General features: G+C 42.2%; 1 protein-coding gene across 3 annotated transcripts in view; it reads left to right on the forward strand.

Moving 5' to 3' along the window:
• coro1ca (coronin 1Ca) overlaps positions 1–19,783 on the forward strand; it is a 59,474-nt gene that overhangs the window by 20,333 nt on the left and 19,358 nt on the right. For all 3 annotated transcript variants that reach the window (XM_088935656.1, XM_088935657.1, XM_088935659.1), the window contains exon 2: positions 14,564–14,763. In XM_088935656.1, coding sequence (XP_088791782.1) covers positions 14,564–14,763 — 200 coding nt within the window. The remainder of the gene's footprint in view (positions 1–14,563; positions 14,764–19,783) is intronic.

The raw sequence follows: 19,783 nt of genomic DNA on the forward strand, positions 1-19,783 counted from the left end.
GGCGATTGCTTTTCCCCACCTTGCAGGGTTCAGTTCTCCAGACTGGTTATAAATAGCACCAGGCTACCCTTGGGAGGGCATGACATGACTGACTGCAGCACACAATAGCTTTCAGAAGAGCTGGGGGCATCTCAGATGACAAGGCTTTTTTTTTGTGTGTCCTGCTGTTTCGGTTCTATTCAAGATGCTAGCCCATTCACAAACTTTTGGCAGGTAGCCTTGAGATATATATCCGTGAGCAGTTTTGTTAGTCTGTTAATGATAACCTGGCATCCCAGCATGTTCCTTTCTAAGGGTGATCTCAGCCATGCCCTTGCAGTGTATTGCAGCGTGTTACTTAATGGAGGGCAGGGGAACTGCAGCAGGGCCACAGATTTCTGCTGCACCCTGTGGCCTTGTTTCAGTGCTGGTAGCCATTTAGAGAGGAGAGTGAGTGTGCGTGTGGTGAAAGAAATGCTGAACGTTACCATTTATGGCTTTTACAATCTGGCCATGCAGATATTTGAAATAAACTCGGCCAATCTGGCCTCTTCAGAAGCCTGCAAGTACTTTATAGCATTTCTTCAGCCTTATGTCAGAATATAATTGCTTCTGTTATAGGCCACACAGCTTGGTAATTATTGAACAGTGAAGGAGAGCATCTTTCCCAGAATCGTCATGGAATTTGACAAATCTCCATATCCCTTTGTCACAAACTGTATTTGGATTCCTAATGGAATCCTAATAGAAACTAACCCTCTTGTTGGGTAATATAGTGGTTTTGATGGACTGGGGGAAGACAATGGGTTTGGTGACTTCTGTAGACAACTGCAGCAGTGTCTAGGCAAAGCTTGTTGTTGGCCTTCTCTTGATTGTCTGTGTGTCTGAATTGCATTCATGGCCATGGCTTTTTCTCATTACTAGTCTTATAAAGATGCGTTATAGATGAACAGCCTGAATGTATTTAACTTATTTACAGTAGGCTTTATAGGTTTTAACACTGAATTTGATATCCTCCAGTGAATCAATAAGCACGGTTTGCTATTGCAGGCTGCACCTTGGAAATCATTCTTTTGCTGTGCTATCTTGACAGGTAAGGGGGAAAAGTATATCAGGGCAATTAGTGATTTTAAATGGAGTGAATGTTAAGTATTGGTGCTTTACAGAACCTCTACTAATTAAAGTTTGGAAGTGTTTTAGACATTGTGTATCTCCTTTGAAAGGGAAATGATAATTTCCGCAATACTGCTAGGATATGTGTTTTTTGTATGGGTTTTTTGTAGCAGATTAATTGCTTTGCTTTATTTTCTTGTGACAATACGCACCCTGTGTATAATTCCACCCAGTTTCCTCCTCTTTCCTCTTATGAGGTGCGTTCTGATAAGTGAAAGGGTGCCAGTCCTTTCATCACACTTAGGCCTGTTTGGCAGGATGTAGTGTCTTAGTAGGATTGGTTTTTGGGTTTGATTGACAGACTTGTTTTTTTTTTTATTATGAAGCCCTTTGCATTTTCTGCAGTGCCTAAGATGTTGCCTACTAGGTTCTGCCTTGAACCAGCAGGCAGCTTTCATATGCATGTTAAGTGTTGCGTTTACAGTGTGGCCTAGTTTCTAAAACATTGCTGAGCTCGCAGCATTAGCAGGCTTCCGGTCCGTGTCTGGAAGCTTTTGAAGTTGGCTCTGGAGACAGAGGAGTGTCATAAACTGGGCACACGTGCTACTGCAGTGTTGCGGGCTCCTGCAGACTGGCTACTGGCTGGGCTCTGTGATTTGCCACAGGCTGTAATGAGCCCTCTGCCTTCATAGTTCCACTGCTTTCTTCTATCAAAGGCCACATCTAGCAGATCGCTGGTGTTTACAATTACTTCTGCTGGTATTTTATTATTTTTGCATAGTGTTTTAAATTGGGCTTTCCCTTTTTTAAGCTTTGTAGTTGTCATGAAATGTGGAATTAACATACGATTAGTCCTTTAAAACATAACGAAAACTGCATATGCATCTTAAGGAATATAAATCAGATCATTCCTTTCTCTTAAAGCCAAAGACCGTTTTTTGGGGAGGATCACTCTACTGGAAACGGTTGGACACAGGCTAAACAATTTAATTTCTTGTATGTTGTAATGAAAAACAATTTATTGTATTGTAAAAATATTTTGGTTTCCTTCAAAGAATGTCACATTCCCTTGTGTTGCGTATTTAACCATTTTTAAAGTTGAATGACCTTGTGAAATGTTTTCACTGAATTTGAATTTGAATAGATATGTGTATCTTTACTGGATGTGAACTGACAAGTTTTATGTTCAACAGACGGTCAGGAAGTGTATAATTGTTTTTGTTCAGAAATAGCCTAGATTTTGAAGTTTTAAGATCTTTGATCTTAACTGATTTTTTCTTTGAAAATGCTGTACATTTCCAGAAGTCATGCACAGAATTCATAGCCCTAATTCATCTGTTGCTGTCGGTCCCAAATCATTCTAAGATTGGTCATAGTCTAAGAGCAAATGTTGTAGCTACCATTTTCATAGCTTAGGGTCAAAACAAAATTGGATGGATTTTTCTCTAAAAATATAACATCTTGAAGATTGTTTATAAGAATGCAAATGCTGTTCCAGATCTGTATCAATGATTTGATATAAAAATAGGAAGAGTGGTCAATTTGGAAATAACAGCAAAGGAGTTATTAGACTTAAAAAATCATGGGTTGAGTACCATTTAATATGCTTGGCAAGTTAAATTTCACTATGATATAGTGATCTGCACAGGTATTGGAAATGTGCACTATTGATCTAATGAAGGCTTGATTAATAGTAAGAACGTGTTGCTTTGTGTTACGCTTCATGCTAATGAAGTTATTTGCGGTGTCTTTAGTGTGCAGAAACAGAATCTCTGTGAATATGGGACACCGCATTTTTTTTGCAGAACTTTTCTGTTGCATGATGAAATCTATCCAGTCCGTTCTCAGAACAGGGTTTGTTTCTTTCTAGTAACCTTTAACAAGCTCTTAATTTGTGCAAGAGAAGTTCCCTTCTCATTAAAGATGAGCCGCGTGGGTCTCTGCTTAGTGAAATGTCTGGCCCGGACTTCTGCTTCAGCGCTGGTGTGCAGGCTTCTTGGCCATCATTAAACTCATTGGATGATCACTTTCTTACTGTCAGGTCAGGTTGAGTGGAGATACTGTTTTTCCGCATGACAAAATAGCCCTTTTCTGAAAGATCTAGCATGTGTTGGGTTTGCTCATTGGCAGTGGCTGTCCTCCGCAGTTGCCTTTCTAGATCAAACATCAGTTTCTTGTGGTTCGCTAATGAGCCATTAATAAATTAACGGAATCATAATTAATAGTGAGGGAGGTTGATTTTGGCGTCCCAGACAAGGCCTTAAATTATTCAGTATGGTGTAATTACAGTTCTCCTGGCCATCTGCCAAAACGTGAACAAAGTACAAATGCGTTAACAGTGGCAATATGATCAAAAATATTGGGGTGCTAGTGTGCACATAGAACCTCAGGCATCCGATCTGGGGGTTCCGAGCAGCAGGTAGCTAAACATGAAAGGAATCTGGGTGTTCATGCAGATTCTTCTATCTCCTCGTCAAGACAATGTGAGGAAGCAATAAAAAAAAAGCAAACTGGACGCTTTGACATAGAACAAAGAGTTACTTCAAATTCAGGGAGGTTAAGTCCAATATTGAATGCAGTATGTTAGGAAGACCTAATTTAGAAAGTTACGTTTGTTACCACACCACAGAAATGTGATGTTATAGCCTTAGGTATAAGTTCAAAGCAGAGCACAAGCAATGATTCCTGATCTCCGGGGGCTGTCATACATAGTCAGGTTAAGGCAGCCAACCCTTTTCAAAGAACAGAAGTAGATTGAGAGAACAATTGATCCAAGTACAGTAAATGAAATCCTAAGGGGTATGAAAAGGGTCAACCCGGGGCATAATTACACACTTAGTAGAGAAATAAGAATATGGGATCACATCTGGTAGCTTAAACCTTCTTTACCGGAAGAGATATGGGTGTCATTTCCCAGAAATGGCTATGCAAATTTTTAACTAACTTTTGACTGCTAAACTACCAAATGAGCAGAATAGGTCAATGGCTTCCTCTCATTAACAGGCTTGGCTAAGTCCCTGAATTTTGACGGGTGGTCTTGGATGGGTAGTTTTTCAGTGTTCGTTTTAAATGCATTGTTTGCATACTGCACATTATAGGGATAGGGATGGATGGGGGGGGGGGGGGGTGTTGGTAAATTTTTCTTAACCCTAGTTTTATTATATAAGCATTTCTGAACACTGAGTGGCATTCCGTTTCTGTCCTCAGCCTCATTGGATTGCTTGTGTAAGCAGACAGATAAGGGCGCTGTCTATTTTATCTTAATATGGTAAAGATAATTGTGATGTGACAAAGAGGACAATGGGTGCCAGTACCTGATGCCAGTTCAGTCTCCCATTTTCCAAGGCTGCAGTCTGAGACTGGAAACTTTCCACTGAGAGAGGATGGAGCACCAGTTTGTAAGTCGTGCTCTGAGTATCAAAAAGGGGGGGCAGCTGAGCTTTTAACACTCTTCGCATTCTTGCCTTTACGGGTCAGTAGTAATTTATTCACTAAATATATTTATCTTATAAGGGCATCCATTACAGTATTAGTATATGTGATGTTTGTCCATAATTCTAAAAAGTACAATTTCTGGTACAGCTGGTGACTAATTTTGATGGATGAATATTAACTGCAGTGTTTCAGTTCCAAATAACATGACCGTAATACCAATGATTCTACTAATAACATTGTCATGGTCTTAATTTAAAGAGAGCGGAATGTTTTCTCCCTTTCGTTCAGAACGATCCGCAGCTTTTATCTTGGGGAGTCCTGTTGAATTCCGCTGTACTACGGGTGGGGTGAGATGGGTTGTGGGTGAAGTCGGAGCGGAGCTTTTGTTCTCCAGCCCTAACGCCCCGGCGCCATTCATTACCGAGCAATGGGGAGCCCGATCTGTGTGACCTCCCCAGGCTGCGACGCTGGGCTGCTGCAGCAGGTGATTAATTCCTCTGGTCTTGGTTAGCAGGAGAGAGACTGGGTGGAGGGCGGGGGGGGGTAGACGATGCAGCGTCAGAACCGTTGCACACGAGAAGGGGGCCTGCGGACCCTCTTCAGTAGTGGTCTGCTGGAGAACCGAGCTCTCTGCTTGTGTGACGGTGAATGGACGAAAAAGAGCAAACCTCTCCAAGGACCGCCGAGCAGTACATTCATCGTCTCCTTTTTTCACTGCGTCTGTGTGGGATTCAAGATATGAACATCTTCCGCCCAATTTTAGTGGGCAAAACATGTTAATTTTACTGAACATGACTATAAAATGAGCAGTTCATGTTTAGTAGTTTTTAGTTTCACTGCTCAGCAGGCTTAATGTCAATTAAAATAATACCAGATTCCTGTTGTTTGTGTTTTTGCTTAGCCTTAATGTTGTCCATTTCTCCTGTAGCGGTCAGCGTGGGCGTTTTTGTTTGTTGTTTAGGAAGATATCTGAGATAAAATCTGAAAAACTAACCATTTTTAATGTTTGTCTTTTCTGGCAGTGTTGACTACCGCCACTAAATTGTGTAAAAACTGCTTAACAGATGATACATGTACAGACATCTGCTGGCCTGCTGTTTGTATTTTTTGCTTCCCTGCTAGAGCTGTTTGATGTGGAATTGTTAATTCACCCTGTGTTAGCTAAACTTTTTTGGAGTGAAAGCAATAAGGTCCTAATTGTCGAGAAAATGGAGGCTGGTCAGATTCCTCTGTGTGCCTTGCGAGATGTAGCAAATTCCAGCCTGAAGCGTAGTCTCCAAAAGCTTCAATAGCTGTCTTTGCCAGCGTTCCGTTCTGGAATCCCTGATGCATGTTGTCATCAGTTTTTGTACAAATTCCTTATGTCCCCTAATGTGCTAATAAGTGTATGTACTTGCAAAGCTGCCCGGAGACAATGGGAGGTTATGTGCCCCAGTTATGCCATGTTGTGGATGGAAGTGGTACCAAGTGATGGATTTAACTGTACCCTTCAATGAATTCCGTTTTCACGTTTCACATTGAATACATACAGTAATCCCCCCACGACAGATACCTCCTATCGTTTTGATGAAACAATTTTTAGATATGCCCTTCAGAAAAGAAGAAAAAAAATATTCTGAAATCGGTTTGTGGTTCTTGTGCAACCACAGAAAATTAAAGTTTTCTGGCAAAGTGCTTTACTGTACTGACAAACGGTAAATTGCGTTACAAAGCTATAAAATATCTGCAAGTAATTTACGCTCCCAGAACCTTTGGAATGAGTCATTTTGCCCTGAGATTTGATTTAATTGAGCCTCTGCTTTAATTTAGCCCATCTGAATTGCTTCACCTCTCCCCGTCCATGAGCTGGACACTAATCCTTTTATCTACGAATGTGCCAGTAGTTGCTGCCGTGAGAAAGACTGCCAGAGCCCAAGCTGACACTTGTGCAGGCTGATGGAGTTGATGGTCGCTGGTGTGTGACGTCCTTTAGACATGTAAATAAACATTTGGCTCTGCATTAAATAGCTGCAGAGATTACAGATTGCTGCTTTCCTTGGGCAGATGCAGAAGGCCTGATAATGCTTGCTCTGTTACTTATCAGCAATCCAAGTGTTAGGGTTGCTGCAATGTTCCTATCAAAACTGAGGGGGGGTGGGTGGAATTCTGTATCCTTTTAAAATTACTTCACCAGAAGTTTAAGTTAATTACAAAAATAATAGACAGAGTAGTCTGTTTCAAGGGAATAAATTAGTTTGATGCATCATTGGTTTTCTAGCATTCACAATCCCTTGGTGTCTCTACCTTTTCAGTATAAAAAGTAAATGTAACAACATGTATTTAAAAACTGTAAAATGTTATTAAAAGGGGTATGTACTGGTTTGCTTACAAATAACGATGTAAATGGTGTCAATTCATAATGGTGGTGGGTGATAATAGTTAAAACATTCTACTTTGATAATAGTGTTCTGTTTTACAAGCTGTGCAAGTTTTTTAATTTGAAAACTGTCCTTTTTTCACATTTCCAGAGAAAGGAGATTTTAATGGAAGCCTCTGAGGGTGGAATGTTTGAATTTTCCAAGAGTAAATTGCATGTTTGACTTCAGTTGTTTAAAACCTGTGCATTACAAGCAACAGGAGGATCTTTTTAAACCCATAAATAGTTACGCTTGAACTTGGGTCAACTTCAACTCAAATCTAATTAAGATAAAGGCCTGGGAAATGAATGATGCAGTTTACCTGCTGTCTTGCAATGTAAAATTTTTGAAGGTGGACCAATGATAAGTTATCTTGTTTCTTCCCATTTACTTTTGTACATTAAAGGCTGTACTCGTCACCTAATCTACTCCTGACTCAGTGCCTATCCTGTATTAGTTTTTTCATGTTTATGTAGTGTTGCTAAGTGACCTGCAGTGTTACTCAAAACACTTGTGAAAAGTGTTTTTCTACAGCTTAGCACAAGCAAGCTAGTGTTTTGTCTTCAGCACGGGGAAGATATTCCTAATGGTGCTGAAGAAATTAACCATGAGGTCCGAGATTAAGACTTTATACTGGGCCGTGAGCATCTTTCGGCTGGAAAGATATCTGACCAGCGGTAGTGGAGCCAGACAATTCGAACAGTGCTTTAGGATGCATTGGTTCCTGTGGAAAGGCTGTGGATCATCCTGGTGCTGCTGGGAGCTAAAGCTGTTTTTGGAGGCTGGAAGAGCTCTGCCCTGTGCAGGTGTGTGCGGTGGCGCTGGTGGTTCCTGACTGCATGTTGGTGCAGCTGCCAGTTCTTTTAATTGCTTAACATGGGGTGTCCCAAAGAGGCTAATTACCAGCTCAGTGTTTAAAGGCCCCTAATGCCTCCTTGTCAGTAGGCACCATGGTGGTGACGGCACACGTGTGGAAGTGTTGTGGGTGTCTCAGCTCTGAGGAAGTGGGGTGGGGGCAGTCTCCGGGATTGTTGCAGGTTGGGGCAGTAGGTTAGGTGAAATCTCTCGTTCTGTTGAGCCTTGAGGTGCTAGCCTGGCCTTTCCTCTGTATGCACGCAGATTATCAGTGCAGCAGACTTGCCCACATGCTAACCGATCACCAGCATTTCAGGGCTATTGCAGTTTTTGTGATTAGGTACGCTGTGCGAGTAAGGCTTTCTTTTTCACCTCTTTTCCTGTCGAACCTTTGGTGGTGCAGTCCAGAAACAGATGTTAGGATCACCTTGCTCCTATGGGAAAGGGTTTGACTAAGCAGTGCTGACTGACTGAGTGTAGTGGTACTAGTTTGGTAGTGCACAAACCAGGATGACAAGGGTCAGAGATCTCGAACCATCACAGCAGGTTGGCTCTGTCCTGTTTTCCGTGAAGCCAGGTTTGCAGTGCTGTGCTATGGGTAGGAAGCTAAGGGATGGTACCCTTTTGCTCTGCTTGTCTTACAGCTTCTTGACATACATGTACATAAGCTCTAGTGATGCAGTCCCTTAATTCTGCACAACATGTTTGACTGGGCTTGGGTTAACAAAACAAAAATGCTGAATCCGACCAAAAGACATGTTGTTAGTGCCCAAATTCCTCTGCAATTATGGAGTGCTCTGCTGGCTCCACTCCTAATCTTTCGCGTCCCAGTTGTTGCTGAGGATTTGTGCTTTTGGCAGGACAATTGGTAGATTGTTAAATGACCTGGGATTTCTTCCCATTATTATGTTTTATACTTGCAGTCCTCTGTAATACAGTAAAGTAGAAGGTACACAGGAAGCAGTGTTCTTCAGATTGCCTTCATTGTAGTACAGCAAAAAAAAAGTATCTTAGGTTGGCTTGACTGATTCTTTCAAGCTTCTTGAAAGCTCTATACGGTGTGTTGTGGGTGTGTCTTTTGCATGTAACACATTGAACAATATAGGTGGACAGGTATTTGCTTTTTGCAGTTGTTGAACAGGAATGCTTTTGGTAAAGCACTAGTTATGGGTGTGTTAGGGCGTATCAGATGCTCAGAGACAATACTACAGAATCATATAATTGTCTTGACAGAAAAGTGAATGTGATTGAAAATTAAACAATACAAAATATTTTTTTTGCATAATATCTTACAGATTTATTGCACAGTTCACTACCAATAAATAACCTTATTATTGCCTATTATGCTATGGTCTGGCTAGCACTTACATATGCACTGAAAACCCCCAAATCCACAGAGCAATGTGCAAAAAAGGTAGGAATAAGGAAGTCGCTCTTCTTGATCCTATTTGACACCCATTGCTGGCTCACAGCGGAAGAGGTGTTTTATTTGGGTGAGCTCCAAGTGGAGAAGCTGTTACAGTGCTGTACTGTGCTGGAGCCAGGCAGTCTGTTTGGAAAACCTTGTTTCCAAGGGAGTAGAAATCGGGAAAAGCGTTTTACACAGATGCTTGTGGTTCTCTCTATCCGAAAAACCCCGTCTGTCCTTTGTGTTTTACTTCTGCTGTTTATTTCTCATGAACAACATACTTCCCCCTCCCCCCTCCCTTACAGGTTTCATTTGAGATGGTTCCAGGAAGAGAACACAGTCTTTTTTTTTCTCTGTAAAGTTGCTGCAGATGGGTAGGTTTTGCAAAGCGCGCTTCCACAGTGTCCCAACAAGAGAGCGCTTCTCCTGTCTTCTGGCTGCTGCATGAGATGGATGCAGACGAAAAAGCGGATATCGAACGCTTGCCGATTTGACGTGAAAGTCAGCGAGGTGCGAGTGAGGTGCAAGTCTCTGCAGATTTAACTCCAGAATGTTTTTCATGTTAACATGGTGGCTCCTGGAACAGCCCACACTCCCTCAGGGAGACATCCTTTGATTCACAGGGTGGTGATGCATTGCACATGTGCTTCAGAAGTCGCCCTGCCCCACTACAGGAAGTGTTTCCTGCACCTATCCTGCCTTTCTATATTCAGCCTAGCTGCCAGAGACTTGAAATATCTCTGAGGCCTTATCCGAGAATCCATAAACTGCAAGTGAACTGGAGGTACTGTGGAGCTTTGTTCAGGGCTGATGTCTTGGAAGAGACTGTCTCTGTACTATAAGAGGTCATGCAAGGAGCGACTGAGAGGCAGTGTGACATGCGTAAGGCCTTTTAAAGTATTTTTTAAAGGGTTAAGATGATTTTCTTACGAGTTGTGTGGCCCAGTAGCTCAGTGACCATTGGGGTTAATCTGCTTGAGTTCTGAGGTTCTTTTCCTTGATACTGTTAAGTTGGTCTTCTGTGGTATTTTCCCTGTCTTGAGTTGAATCCATTAGTGCCTGTGGCTATTGTGTAGTACAAGACAAAAAGATTGTTCATTGCAAGAATGAATTATACTCACTCTGTTAAGGGATGTTTCAGAGGTCATTCACATTTATGCATGCCTGATTAAAACTTCACAGTTTCATAAGACTGTGAATGGAATCATTAGTTTGGTGTAATGGAAACCGCGGACAGTGGTTTAGAAAGTTTGTAACTGGAAATAAACTGACGTATCTTTGCAATGATGTATGAGAGCTGGGTGCAGCTTTTGGGAAAGGTGAAATGTGAGTGTTTTTTAATTACCAATATGCAGCACATCTAGTTGGTAAGAGAAGTAAAAAAATATATACTTCTGTAAAAAGAACTGGTCACACTTTCTCTCGGGTGCAGCCCAAATTGCATTATCACCCTATGAAGATCTGCTGATACTTGTGAAATGTCAGACAGACCACATTGGATTTAAATGCATGCTGGGCTGAGATTTCTTAGGTGTAACTTCCTTTGTTGACTTACTGAAAAACATTTAAAAAAGGCTGTGAATATACAATACCTGACTGTTCACCCATCATAATGCTGCACTCTTATGCTGTGAAACAGAGCATGATAAACCTGCTCTAATGTCTTTGTAGGTATTTATACGTCGGACAGCTGAGTGCAGACTTCAAGAAGTCTCAGGAGCACTTTAAATTGAAAATAGTTCTCTGGCCATAATAAAAGATTAATGCTGTCATACTTTGAAAAAAGATTCTGTGAAAGATTCAAACTAGGAGTAGGATATTAAATGCCCTGTGTAGCTAAAGTCAGATTTTAACTCAAGGTTTAAGTTGGTGATGAATGCGTTTTTTAAAATTAGAATTTCATGTCTTTGCAGACATCAGCTGATAGGTACTAGAATATATATCCAATACACTATAAATACTATAACTCACCAGTCCAGTTGACTAATCTCACTTGATTCGCAAACTTGCACAGGGATGCAGCTTGTTTAGCAGATTTGAGAGAAGCGTGGGAGTGGGGAACGATTTCCAGGAGATTATGGATCACTTGCGGGAGTCAGGGAGGAGACACTGATCTCCAGGAGACTCGAGATGTCTGTCTTTGTGCCCGTCAGAGCAGGATCTCGGCAGCATCCGAGCAGGGCGATGTACTGCTGAGGTTGGGGAAAGGGGGAATGTTTTAAATCGGAAGTGTGAATGAATAGGACAGAACAGAACAGCCTTCACACGCACTCGAGATAGGGAGGCCAATGTCCAACAGCACACAAGAAGATAAAGATGACAAATGTGGCCCATTGTGTTCTTTTTGTTAAGATCTTTTCTAGGTATTTCTTGACATAACAAGGGTGTGGACTAATAGCATGGTTGGGCAGGTTGTTCAGATGATAAACCCCCCTTTTCTAATATGTGCCTCCTGTTTTTTCTCAGTTTCAGCTGCACAAGTCCTCTTGTTCATAGTTCCCTTTTGATTCAGAGGAAGCCCATGGGTTGCCTTTGGGAATGCCAGGGCATTTGGGAATTGTGAATCATGGATGCAGTTTCCCTTGTGAACTTCTCTGTTCACGGCGACTATATTAAGCTCTTTCAGCCTGTCGGTACGGCATGGGTTATGAGTCCAGGAATGTTTCTGGATGCTTTTCTTTTAACTTTAATGTGTGGAAGCAATTACCTTTTTTGTAATGTGACAAAAATCTTACTAGTGAACTGTAAAATTTTAATTTAACACTCCTTATTTTAAATTCTGCACATTTATCCTAACCTTGTTTGTCTTTTCATTGCTTCCCCACATTTGCAGAAAATATAAATGTATCAACGTAACCGCCTGTTCCAAGAAATGGCTTTAATTCAGGTTTTTTAATTTTATAGCTTAGATTTACTACCTCCATGTAATCTTCTCTTGTCTACACTGAATGTCTTCTGCCAAGTGATTGCCCAGTCTAGACCACAGTATTTATTAGCCTTTTAATTTGGGAAAGTTACTAGTTTACTAAGCAAATAAGAATTGACATCTGTACTGTTCTGTAGCCATTAACCAGCTCTCACTTGTTTGATTTTCATGTTGCTAGTCTCGCATTTCGGTTAGTCTCTGACAGAAAAACCTGTTGTTTTCCCCCCAGTCTATTTGCAGACAATTAAAATCCCCCATGATCATTACTTCTGTCTTTACACACATCCAGTTTTCTGATTTTGCTTGTAATAGTTTTAAAATGTATGTTTACGATGCATTCAGCCTGCAGTGGTTAGAATAATGCTCAGTGCAGGAAAAGTTGTAACTTCCTCAGTTTTTCTGTAGTGTGTTCTATATAAAATATGCCCCTTGGGAAAAAGCTGAAGTGATCTGAACTGCCGTTTAAGTATACTGCATGTGATATTTAGATTGTAACATGTGGTATTTAACATTGCAGGGCTGCCGAAACTTACGGTCATAAATTGAGTTTTATGAGGGAACAGCAGCATTGAACTTCACAAAGCTTTACTGTGTGTATATTTCAGCTGGGACGGCTACAAAGATCTCCTTAAGTTTGTTTTATTTGTTTAGGGAAATGACAGCTGTTTGAAATATTTCATTATGGGAAACGGTGCAGAAACTCCTAGAGTTAAATGTAAACCTAAACCAAAGTCCATATTACAATAAAGCTGTTAAATTGACTTTCTATATACAAATATTCAGTTTTATTTCAATTGATATCAATTTTTTAATACAGTCAAGGGCCTTGTTAAATGGGATATAACTATTACATTCTAACAAGCTATTATACCTCGTTGGCTTTGTGTGAATAAATTAAGAAATTCTAATTTGTCTAGTTTCTCATTGGGAAATAACTGCTCGTTTCTTTGGTATGGTATTAAACTCTGAATCAGTAATTTTTTCACTCCTTGTTCTCTTTTGGCAGCGTGCGCAATTTATCTGTAAAACAAGTCATGATCTCAAATCTATAATGTCCTCTAGGCTGTTCTGCAATATTATAGGCTCATCTCACAGTGGTTGATCAGAAAAAGTTCTTTGAGTGTGACTTTAAATCCATTAGAGCTCTGTGATGGAATGCACATGAACTATAATGAGCAAAGTGTATATCTAAAGGACTGAAAGTGTGGAATAGTATTGTGCACCCTGTAAGTCTTTCTTATTCTTTAATTATATTAATATTGGTGGGAAGGGTAAGGTTTAAAAGCTGAATCAGATAAACCAGTTTGTCTCCCCATGATGTTCCTCTGCAGTAACTGTGCATCAGTCTGCATTTGTAAACAGCTGTCCGATACTGCTGTTCTGGAGCTTTGTATACTCCCTGCTTCACTCTGCCTCAGTCCATTAATTCCCCTCCAGAGTATTTGCCTGCCTGCACTGCACAAACATTGCTTTTCTCATTGCGCAGGGCAGCTATTAAGTTACTTATCCACTTGGTAAGTGATTGCTGTACAGCTTCCTGCTGTATTTATCAGCTGATGACTAAACAGTAGTGCTGTTTCCATTGTGGCATCACTTCTGTTGGAAATGGAAATCCTGCTGTACTTGTTAGTGTTTTAAAACCTCACTGGACATCTTGTGGCTATAGATGCAGCCTTCTTAAGTTAAATCACTGTATATAGCCTGTGAGCTACCTGTGGTTTTGAAGCTGCAGCTGCCTGAAATGGCTAATTGTTTTTTTCCTTCTTTACCATTGCAAAAATTGGACTTGTTTGAAACGGGGAAAATATTGTAACATGGACGCTGTGTATTTTTTGGATATTGTATTTCTAGAAGAAAATGAAAAGGAACCATGCCCACATGGTAGCCCCTCTGAAATAACAGAGCTGCCCTTTTGGTACCCTGGGATCCTGCATGGCCAAGTCTGAAAAGGCCTGATCTAGATCTTCATCTCCCTGGCCCTTTTTTTAGAAAAATAAGTTGTCTGCAGTTTTGTAAAAGTCACGTGACTTTAATTTCCCTGCCAATTTGCATTTTTGGAGGTCGCAGGCTGAAGTGCAGCTAGCAAACCTGATAGTAAAGATGGGAGATCTGTCACTGTTTTGAATTTTATCAGAAAGCTTAGAGGGGTGTAGGGTGGCACTGTTGCTGTGTTTATGTTCAAAGTCCCACAGATCACAGTGAGTTTATCAAGCTTTAGAATATTGGCCACTGGCTCCCACAAGATTAATATTTGCATATTATTCAGATATGCAGAATACCAGTGTTTCCATACCCCAGGAGTTTCACATCTCCTTTTCCTAAATATACACACCAGGAATGGCGTTCAGGGTTGCGCTGTCTCGCGTTGCTCAATTAGCACAGGGGCACTCGGGCTTCTCTGTCTGAAAACGTCAAGTGTTTGACCTCCTTTTTGCCCCCTTCCCTCCTCAGATATGTTCAGACGAGTTGTGCGCCAGAGCAAATTCCGTCACGTCTTTGGCCAGGCGGTGAAGAACGACCAGTGTTACGATGACATCCGGGTGTCGCGGGTCACCTGGGACAGCTCCTTCTGTGCGGTCAACCCCAGATTCGTTGCCATAATCATCGAGGCCAGTGGAGGGGGGGCTTTCCTGGTTCTTCCTCTGCACAAGGTAAGGAACTCCTCTCGTTTTATTGAGCCCAGACCACTGGCTTTAGATTTTGGAGTAATGCGAAGTGTCCCAGGGGGAAGCGTTGGAAGACTTCATGGGAAGATGCGCCTGTGAGAAATTGCCTTTGCATGGCATGGATGAACGTTAATGTATCTGATCTGTTCAGATCTTTAAAGAAGGGTGTTTCTTTGATCTTTTGTCTCTTTCAAGCAAAGAACAGATTAAATCAATCGCAAATGCCACTGCACCAGAGCAAAGAATTTGGCATGCTTAATAGAGTGGCTGAAATCAAAATTCATCTCCTTGTACGCTTATCTGACAGAGTAAGTAAGCTTAACTGTGTGAGATGCACACATCGTATAGCTTAGAAGTCAGATCTGTTTTTGCACTCCAGGCTAATGTGTAATGTTCCCTAGCCACAGGCAAACACAAATCACAGCTGGCTTTGTGGCATTGGACACAGGCAGCCACCAAGCCCAAGCCTGCACTTTTGAAAACTTGCATGCAGTAACCCTCCGCGCCATGTAGATTTGAGTGTACCGCTGAGATTGCTAGTCTGAAATTGCTAAATCACAAGTTGGTGAGACGGAAAGCTCTTCCCGCAGTTTATTTAAAGGGATATTTTTTTCTCTCGCTCGTTTGTTCCAGCGAGTAAGCATATTCTGTCCACCCTGAGGACTTGTCACATGCCCTGACATAGCAACAGCATGACGCCATCGGAGTCTAGATCCTAGTTTTTTTTTCTTCCAGAGCTGAGTCCTGTCATTACTGCTTCTTTCTGACGAGAGTGCTTTACACACGTTGTGATGTGGCAGTTCTTTTAACACAATATACCTCCAGTTTTTAAAACGGATGATGTGGTAAATGTGCTTAAACACACGCAAAATACATGGTTTGTGGTTCTGCAGTTGATTACATTAATCACAAATTACCGGATCTTGAAAAAAATCTGTATTGTGCCTCTGTTACTTAATACAATCAGTATGATATCGGCACAGGTGATCATAAATTATTTCACACATGCTTCAGATTCCTTCACGCAACACTGAGCGGTTCCTGAAATGCCTAGCGGGAGTGGCTTGCTCTCAGACTCTTGGGACTGTGTTTATTTTGCAACAGCAGTGGGATGGCTTTGGGAATAAAAGGTCGCTGTGACACTTCTGGAGATCACCTGGTCTCCAACTGTAAATAAACATTTGCATTTGAACTGTGCTGCTGCTGGCTCGTCCGGAGACGAGCTGTGTTAGACCTCAGCTGTTATTTTACAGGTAGCGTCTTGTATTGTTGATGGGAGAGGTTTGCAGGTGTTTGCTGAGAGTCTGAGTCTGAGTAACAAATTTCATTGTGGTATTTAAGCCCAGCATGCTTCACAAATTAGATTTTTTATCTACATCTAGCTGACAATTCTGAATGATCAGGAATTGTCTTTTTATTGTGCAGTGATCAGATATAATCATAGATTTGATTTTCCTGAAATTTTCCCTGAGCTATTAATGATTTTTAATAACTCAATGCATCAAATGAGTCTGGTTTGAAGTCTCCAGTTGCTAGTTTGTATGAAGACATTGGGGAGTGTCTTTTAGCAGTTCTGTGGTAGATATCACAAGCATGTTGTGGTCATACTTCCTGCTGGCCGTTCTCTGCTGTGCCCTGGGCAAGCTTATTATACTGATGTTTTTGTGATTTTAATGTTTTTTTTCTTTCATCAGCCTACCTCTGCAACATTACTGTGCTTCCCAAGCTCAGTGGCTTGAGTAAGAATGGTTCTAGGGCTGAATGTAGGCCCTTCAAAGGAGTTGCTCGTTGGCAGGTGTCACGTTTTCGCGATGGGGGGAATAAGAGTATGTTGCATGTGGTGCTTTGAAAGCAGTTCCAGTTTTTAAAAGGCAATGTTTTCAAACCATTTGATTATATGGCAAACTAAAAAAAGCTAAATTTTGTATGGTAGCTAAAACAGTCAGGATTTGTGAGTATTTGCTGTGGACATAATGAAATATATTTGATTTTTTTTTGCTTTATTATAATGCTACAATTTTAACAGTAGTTCAGATACATACTATTTTTCTCAAAATACTTGAGGAGGGTCTGATGCAGATGTACCTTTTTCAGCTTTCTTTGCAAACGTGTCATTATTTGAATGCAGTTTAGATGACATTCTTGTCCAAGATGGCTTAAACTGCTCCTCTGTAAACTATTTATTGAATCTGTGAAAAATATTAATTATTCAAAAACCATCAATGCATTGAAAATCCTTAATGAATGGTCTGTATGGCAAACCAACAAGATCAGGCTGTCGGTTTCAGCACTGTTTCTGTCTCTGCATGACGGACCTTCTGTGGGATAAAAAAAGCTGAGGCTCAAAATGAAAACTACAAAGGGTCCACATTTGTTTTGTGTAAACTTAATGCAAATATTTACAAATTGCAGTGCTTCAGTCACTGAATAGGACTTGGCTGATTCTGATCTGCAGAGCAGTAGTAGATCACAGCATTGGCTTGTTCTTCTTGCTAATCAATTGCCTTAGCTCTGTTACAGCAGCCTCAAGTTTGACAGGTAAGAATGTGATAACTTGTTGTGTAGAACTGGTGTTGACCAGCACAACCTCAACCAGTCACTTAGGATTCTGGAAATGAGCCTGTTATTGGACCGTCACTGGGGTTCGAGTAAGATCTTGCACCCAGTTGTCATGTCGACTACACTACTCAGCCTTGAGTTTGTATTTTTAAGTTCATGGTATTGGTGTATTTTTGTTTTTATAGGATGCGCTCTGAGTATGCTTGTGTATTTTAAAAACAAACAGTGTGGCAAACTGAGCCGTGCGGTCGTGACTTCACAAGGGCCACCCCTCGTAGTTAAGACAAGGAGGGGAAGAGCTGTTATTTCTGCCGTCTGCCTTTCTGCCTCCTGCGCCGCGGTCTGCTCAGCCGCGGCTGCTTTGTCATACTGGCTTATCCAGCAGACGGGACTTTCTGAGGCCCTGCGACTGCAGCCTTGTGGGCAGACAGTCTCGGAATCACATCTTTGTTAAGGTTTAGCCCCCCCCCCCCATCACGTGCATTAGACAGCGAGTTTGGTTCTTGATGTGGACCATGTCCAGAATCTGGAGCACTGGAGCTCACATTGAGTGTTTGCAGTGATTTAACATTTAATCCATTCTTGCCATGACATGGATGTTTAGCTTACTTGAGTATGGGATTTCAGATGGTATCACTCTGTGCATGAGGAACAAGACAAACCTTATTTCTGTATGGCAGCAGGCTTGGAGATTTACCCCATATGCTGCGTCTCTTACCTACATGACAGTGGAGCATCTGTCCTGAGTCCCAGCTGTCCGGGCTGTTCCTCATTCTAGTTCTCTTGCGATCAGCTGTGCTTTGCAAGTCATTATTCTGGAGCATGCCTAAGGCCCTGCAGGGTTCTCTGCCCCTAGATTGTTGTAATTAGGCTTCCAGTGGAGTTGGAGCCCATTAAACGGGTCATTCCAGCAGAATGGCTTTCTTTTAACACCCATGGGAGTCCTCTGGCTTCATGTTGGGCTCTTTGGAGTTTGCTTTCTGCATCCTTTTTACTAGGGAAAGCCTTTGATGACCTTGTATTTCCACCTAGTATGAAGAGGGTTTTGTTTTAAGTTATCTGAACCAGATTTTTTTCTACCTTTTGTAAACAAATTCTCTGATTGGATTTTTGTACCGTTCCGTATGTCAAATGGAATGCGTTTTGAAATGTCGCCTCTGTATAAGAAAACGCATAGCATGTGCGTTGTAACCAGTATTCATAAATCTCGTAGATCTGTAGAACACCCTAAATCTGTGAACGGTGCTAATTACCAATATATCTGGCAGGTGCTTTTGCCCAAAGTGACTTACATTTGCACCCATTCATACGGTGGGGTATTTTATTGGAGAAATCCGATTGCAATTCCTTGCTCAGGGGCACAACACCCGGGATTTAACCGCAGTCTTCCCAGTGCCACCCTGACCTCTGCTCCACACTGCTGCTTGTTTTGAATGGGAGCTGAAATGCTGCTCGTGGTTCCTATATATACTGCTAACTGTCAGTCCCTCTTACTCTGGGTATTTCTGGTCCCTGAAACATGTTGTGCTGTTGGCGTGAATAATTTCGCTCTCCTGGGCACAGGGCGGAAGCCACGCCTGTCTTGTCTCCCTCCGCGCGGAGAGGTGCTCCAGGCAGGCCTTGTGACCGGGTCAGGCTCCCCGGCAGGCTGTGGGGGACACAGGCGGCGGGAGGAAAGGGCATCAGGTGTCTGACTAATCGTGTTTTTGTCAGGCATCTCGGTCTGAAGCTTGATCGTTTATTCTTGCCTCATTACCATATGAAAAAAACCCGATCCCCCCCACCAGCCCTGCGGATTGCTTCCCGTAATCCCACTCGGACTGGAGCTGGAGAAAGGAAGCAGACCGCAAGCGCTATGAAAGGGTCCTGCTTTTTTCCTCTTTCCTGCGGTATTGTGTTCCTTGACCAAGCTGCATGATTACAGTAGTTCTTTTCACGGCACTCTCTGGCTCTGCTCACTGTTACCTCCCATCTTCCCGCGCGCGGACGCAGGCAGGCATGTCCGGCTCGTGCGCAAGCTGCGCTGCTTTTTCCTTTCGAGTACTGATGGCAGACAGCTGCCCCCCCGCCCCCACACTTCTGCATCGTTAACCCATCTCCTGTCCCATGGTCTCGGAGCCTCTGGGCCTCACCATCGCTGCATGGCACTAAGCAGGGCAGTGCGTTCTAGATTGGATACCGCTCTTTCTATATTGGCCTTGATAAAAGCCAAGGCAGACGAAACAGATTTTATTTATTCAGCCCTCAGATTTGCTTTCCTGCCTCAGGCTACGGTCTGCTTCAGTGCTTGTGTTCATGACAGCACCCCCGCCCCACAACATGCGCGGGCACACCTCGGTCTCGCTCTCCCTTCTGCTCGTGCGCCTGTGTATGTGTCGTGTCCCCTCCCTGAGTGCGGCGCGATTCTCCCCAATCTGTATTCCAGGAGCTTGCTGCTGCACTGGAG

The sequence above is a fragment of the Atractosteus spatula genome, chromosome 17, assembly GCF_055471065.1.
Source record: "Atractosteus spatula isolate fAtrSpa1 chromosome 17, fAtrSpa1.hap1, whole genome shotgun sequence".
Taxonomy (NCBI): Eukaryota; Metazoa; Chordata; class Actinopteri; order Semionotiformes; family Lepisosteidae; genus Atractosteus; species Atractosteus spatula.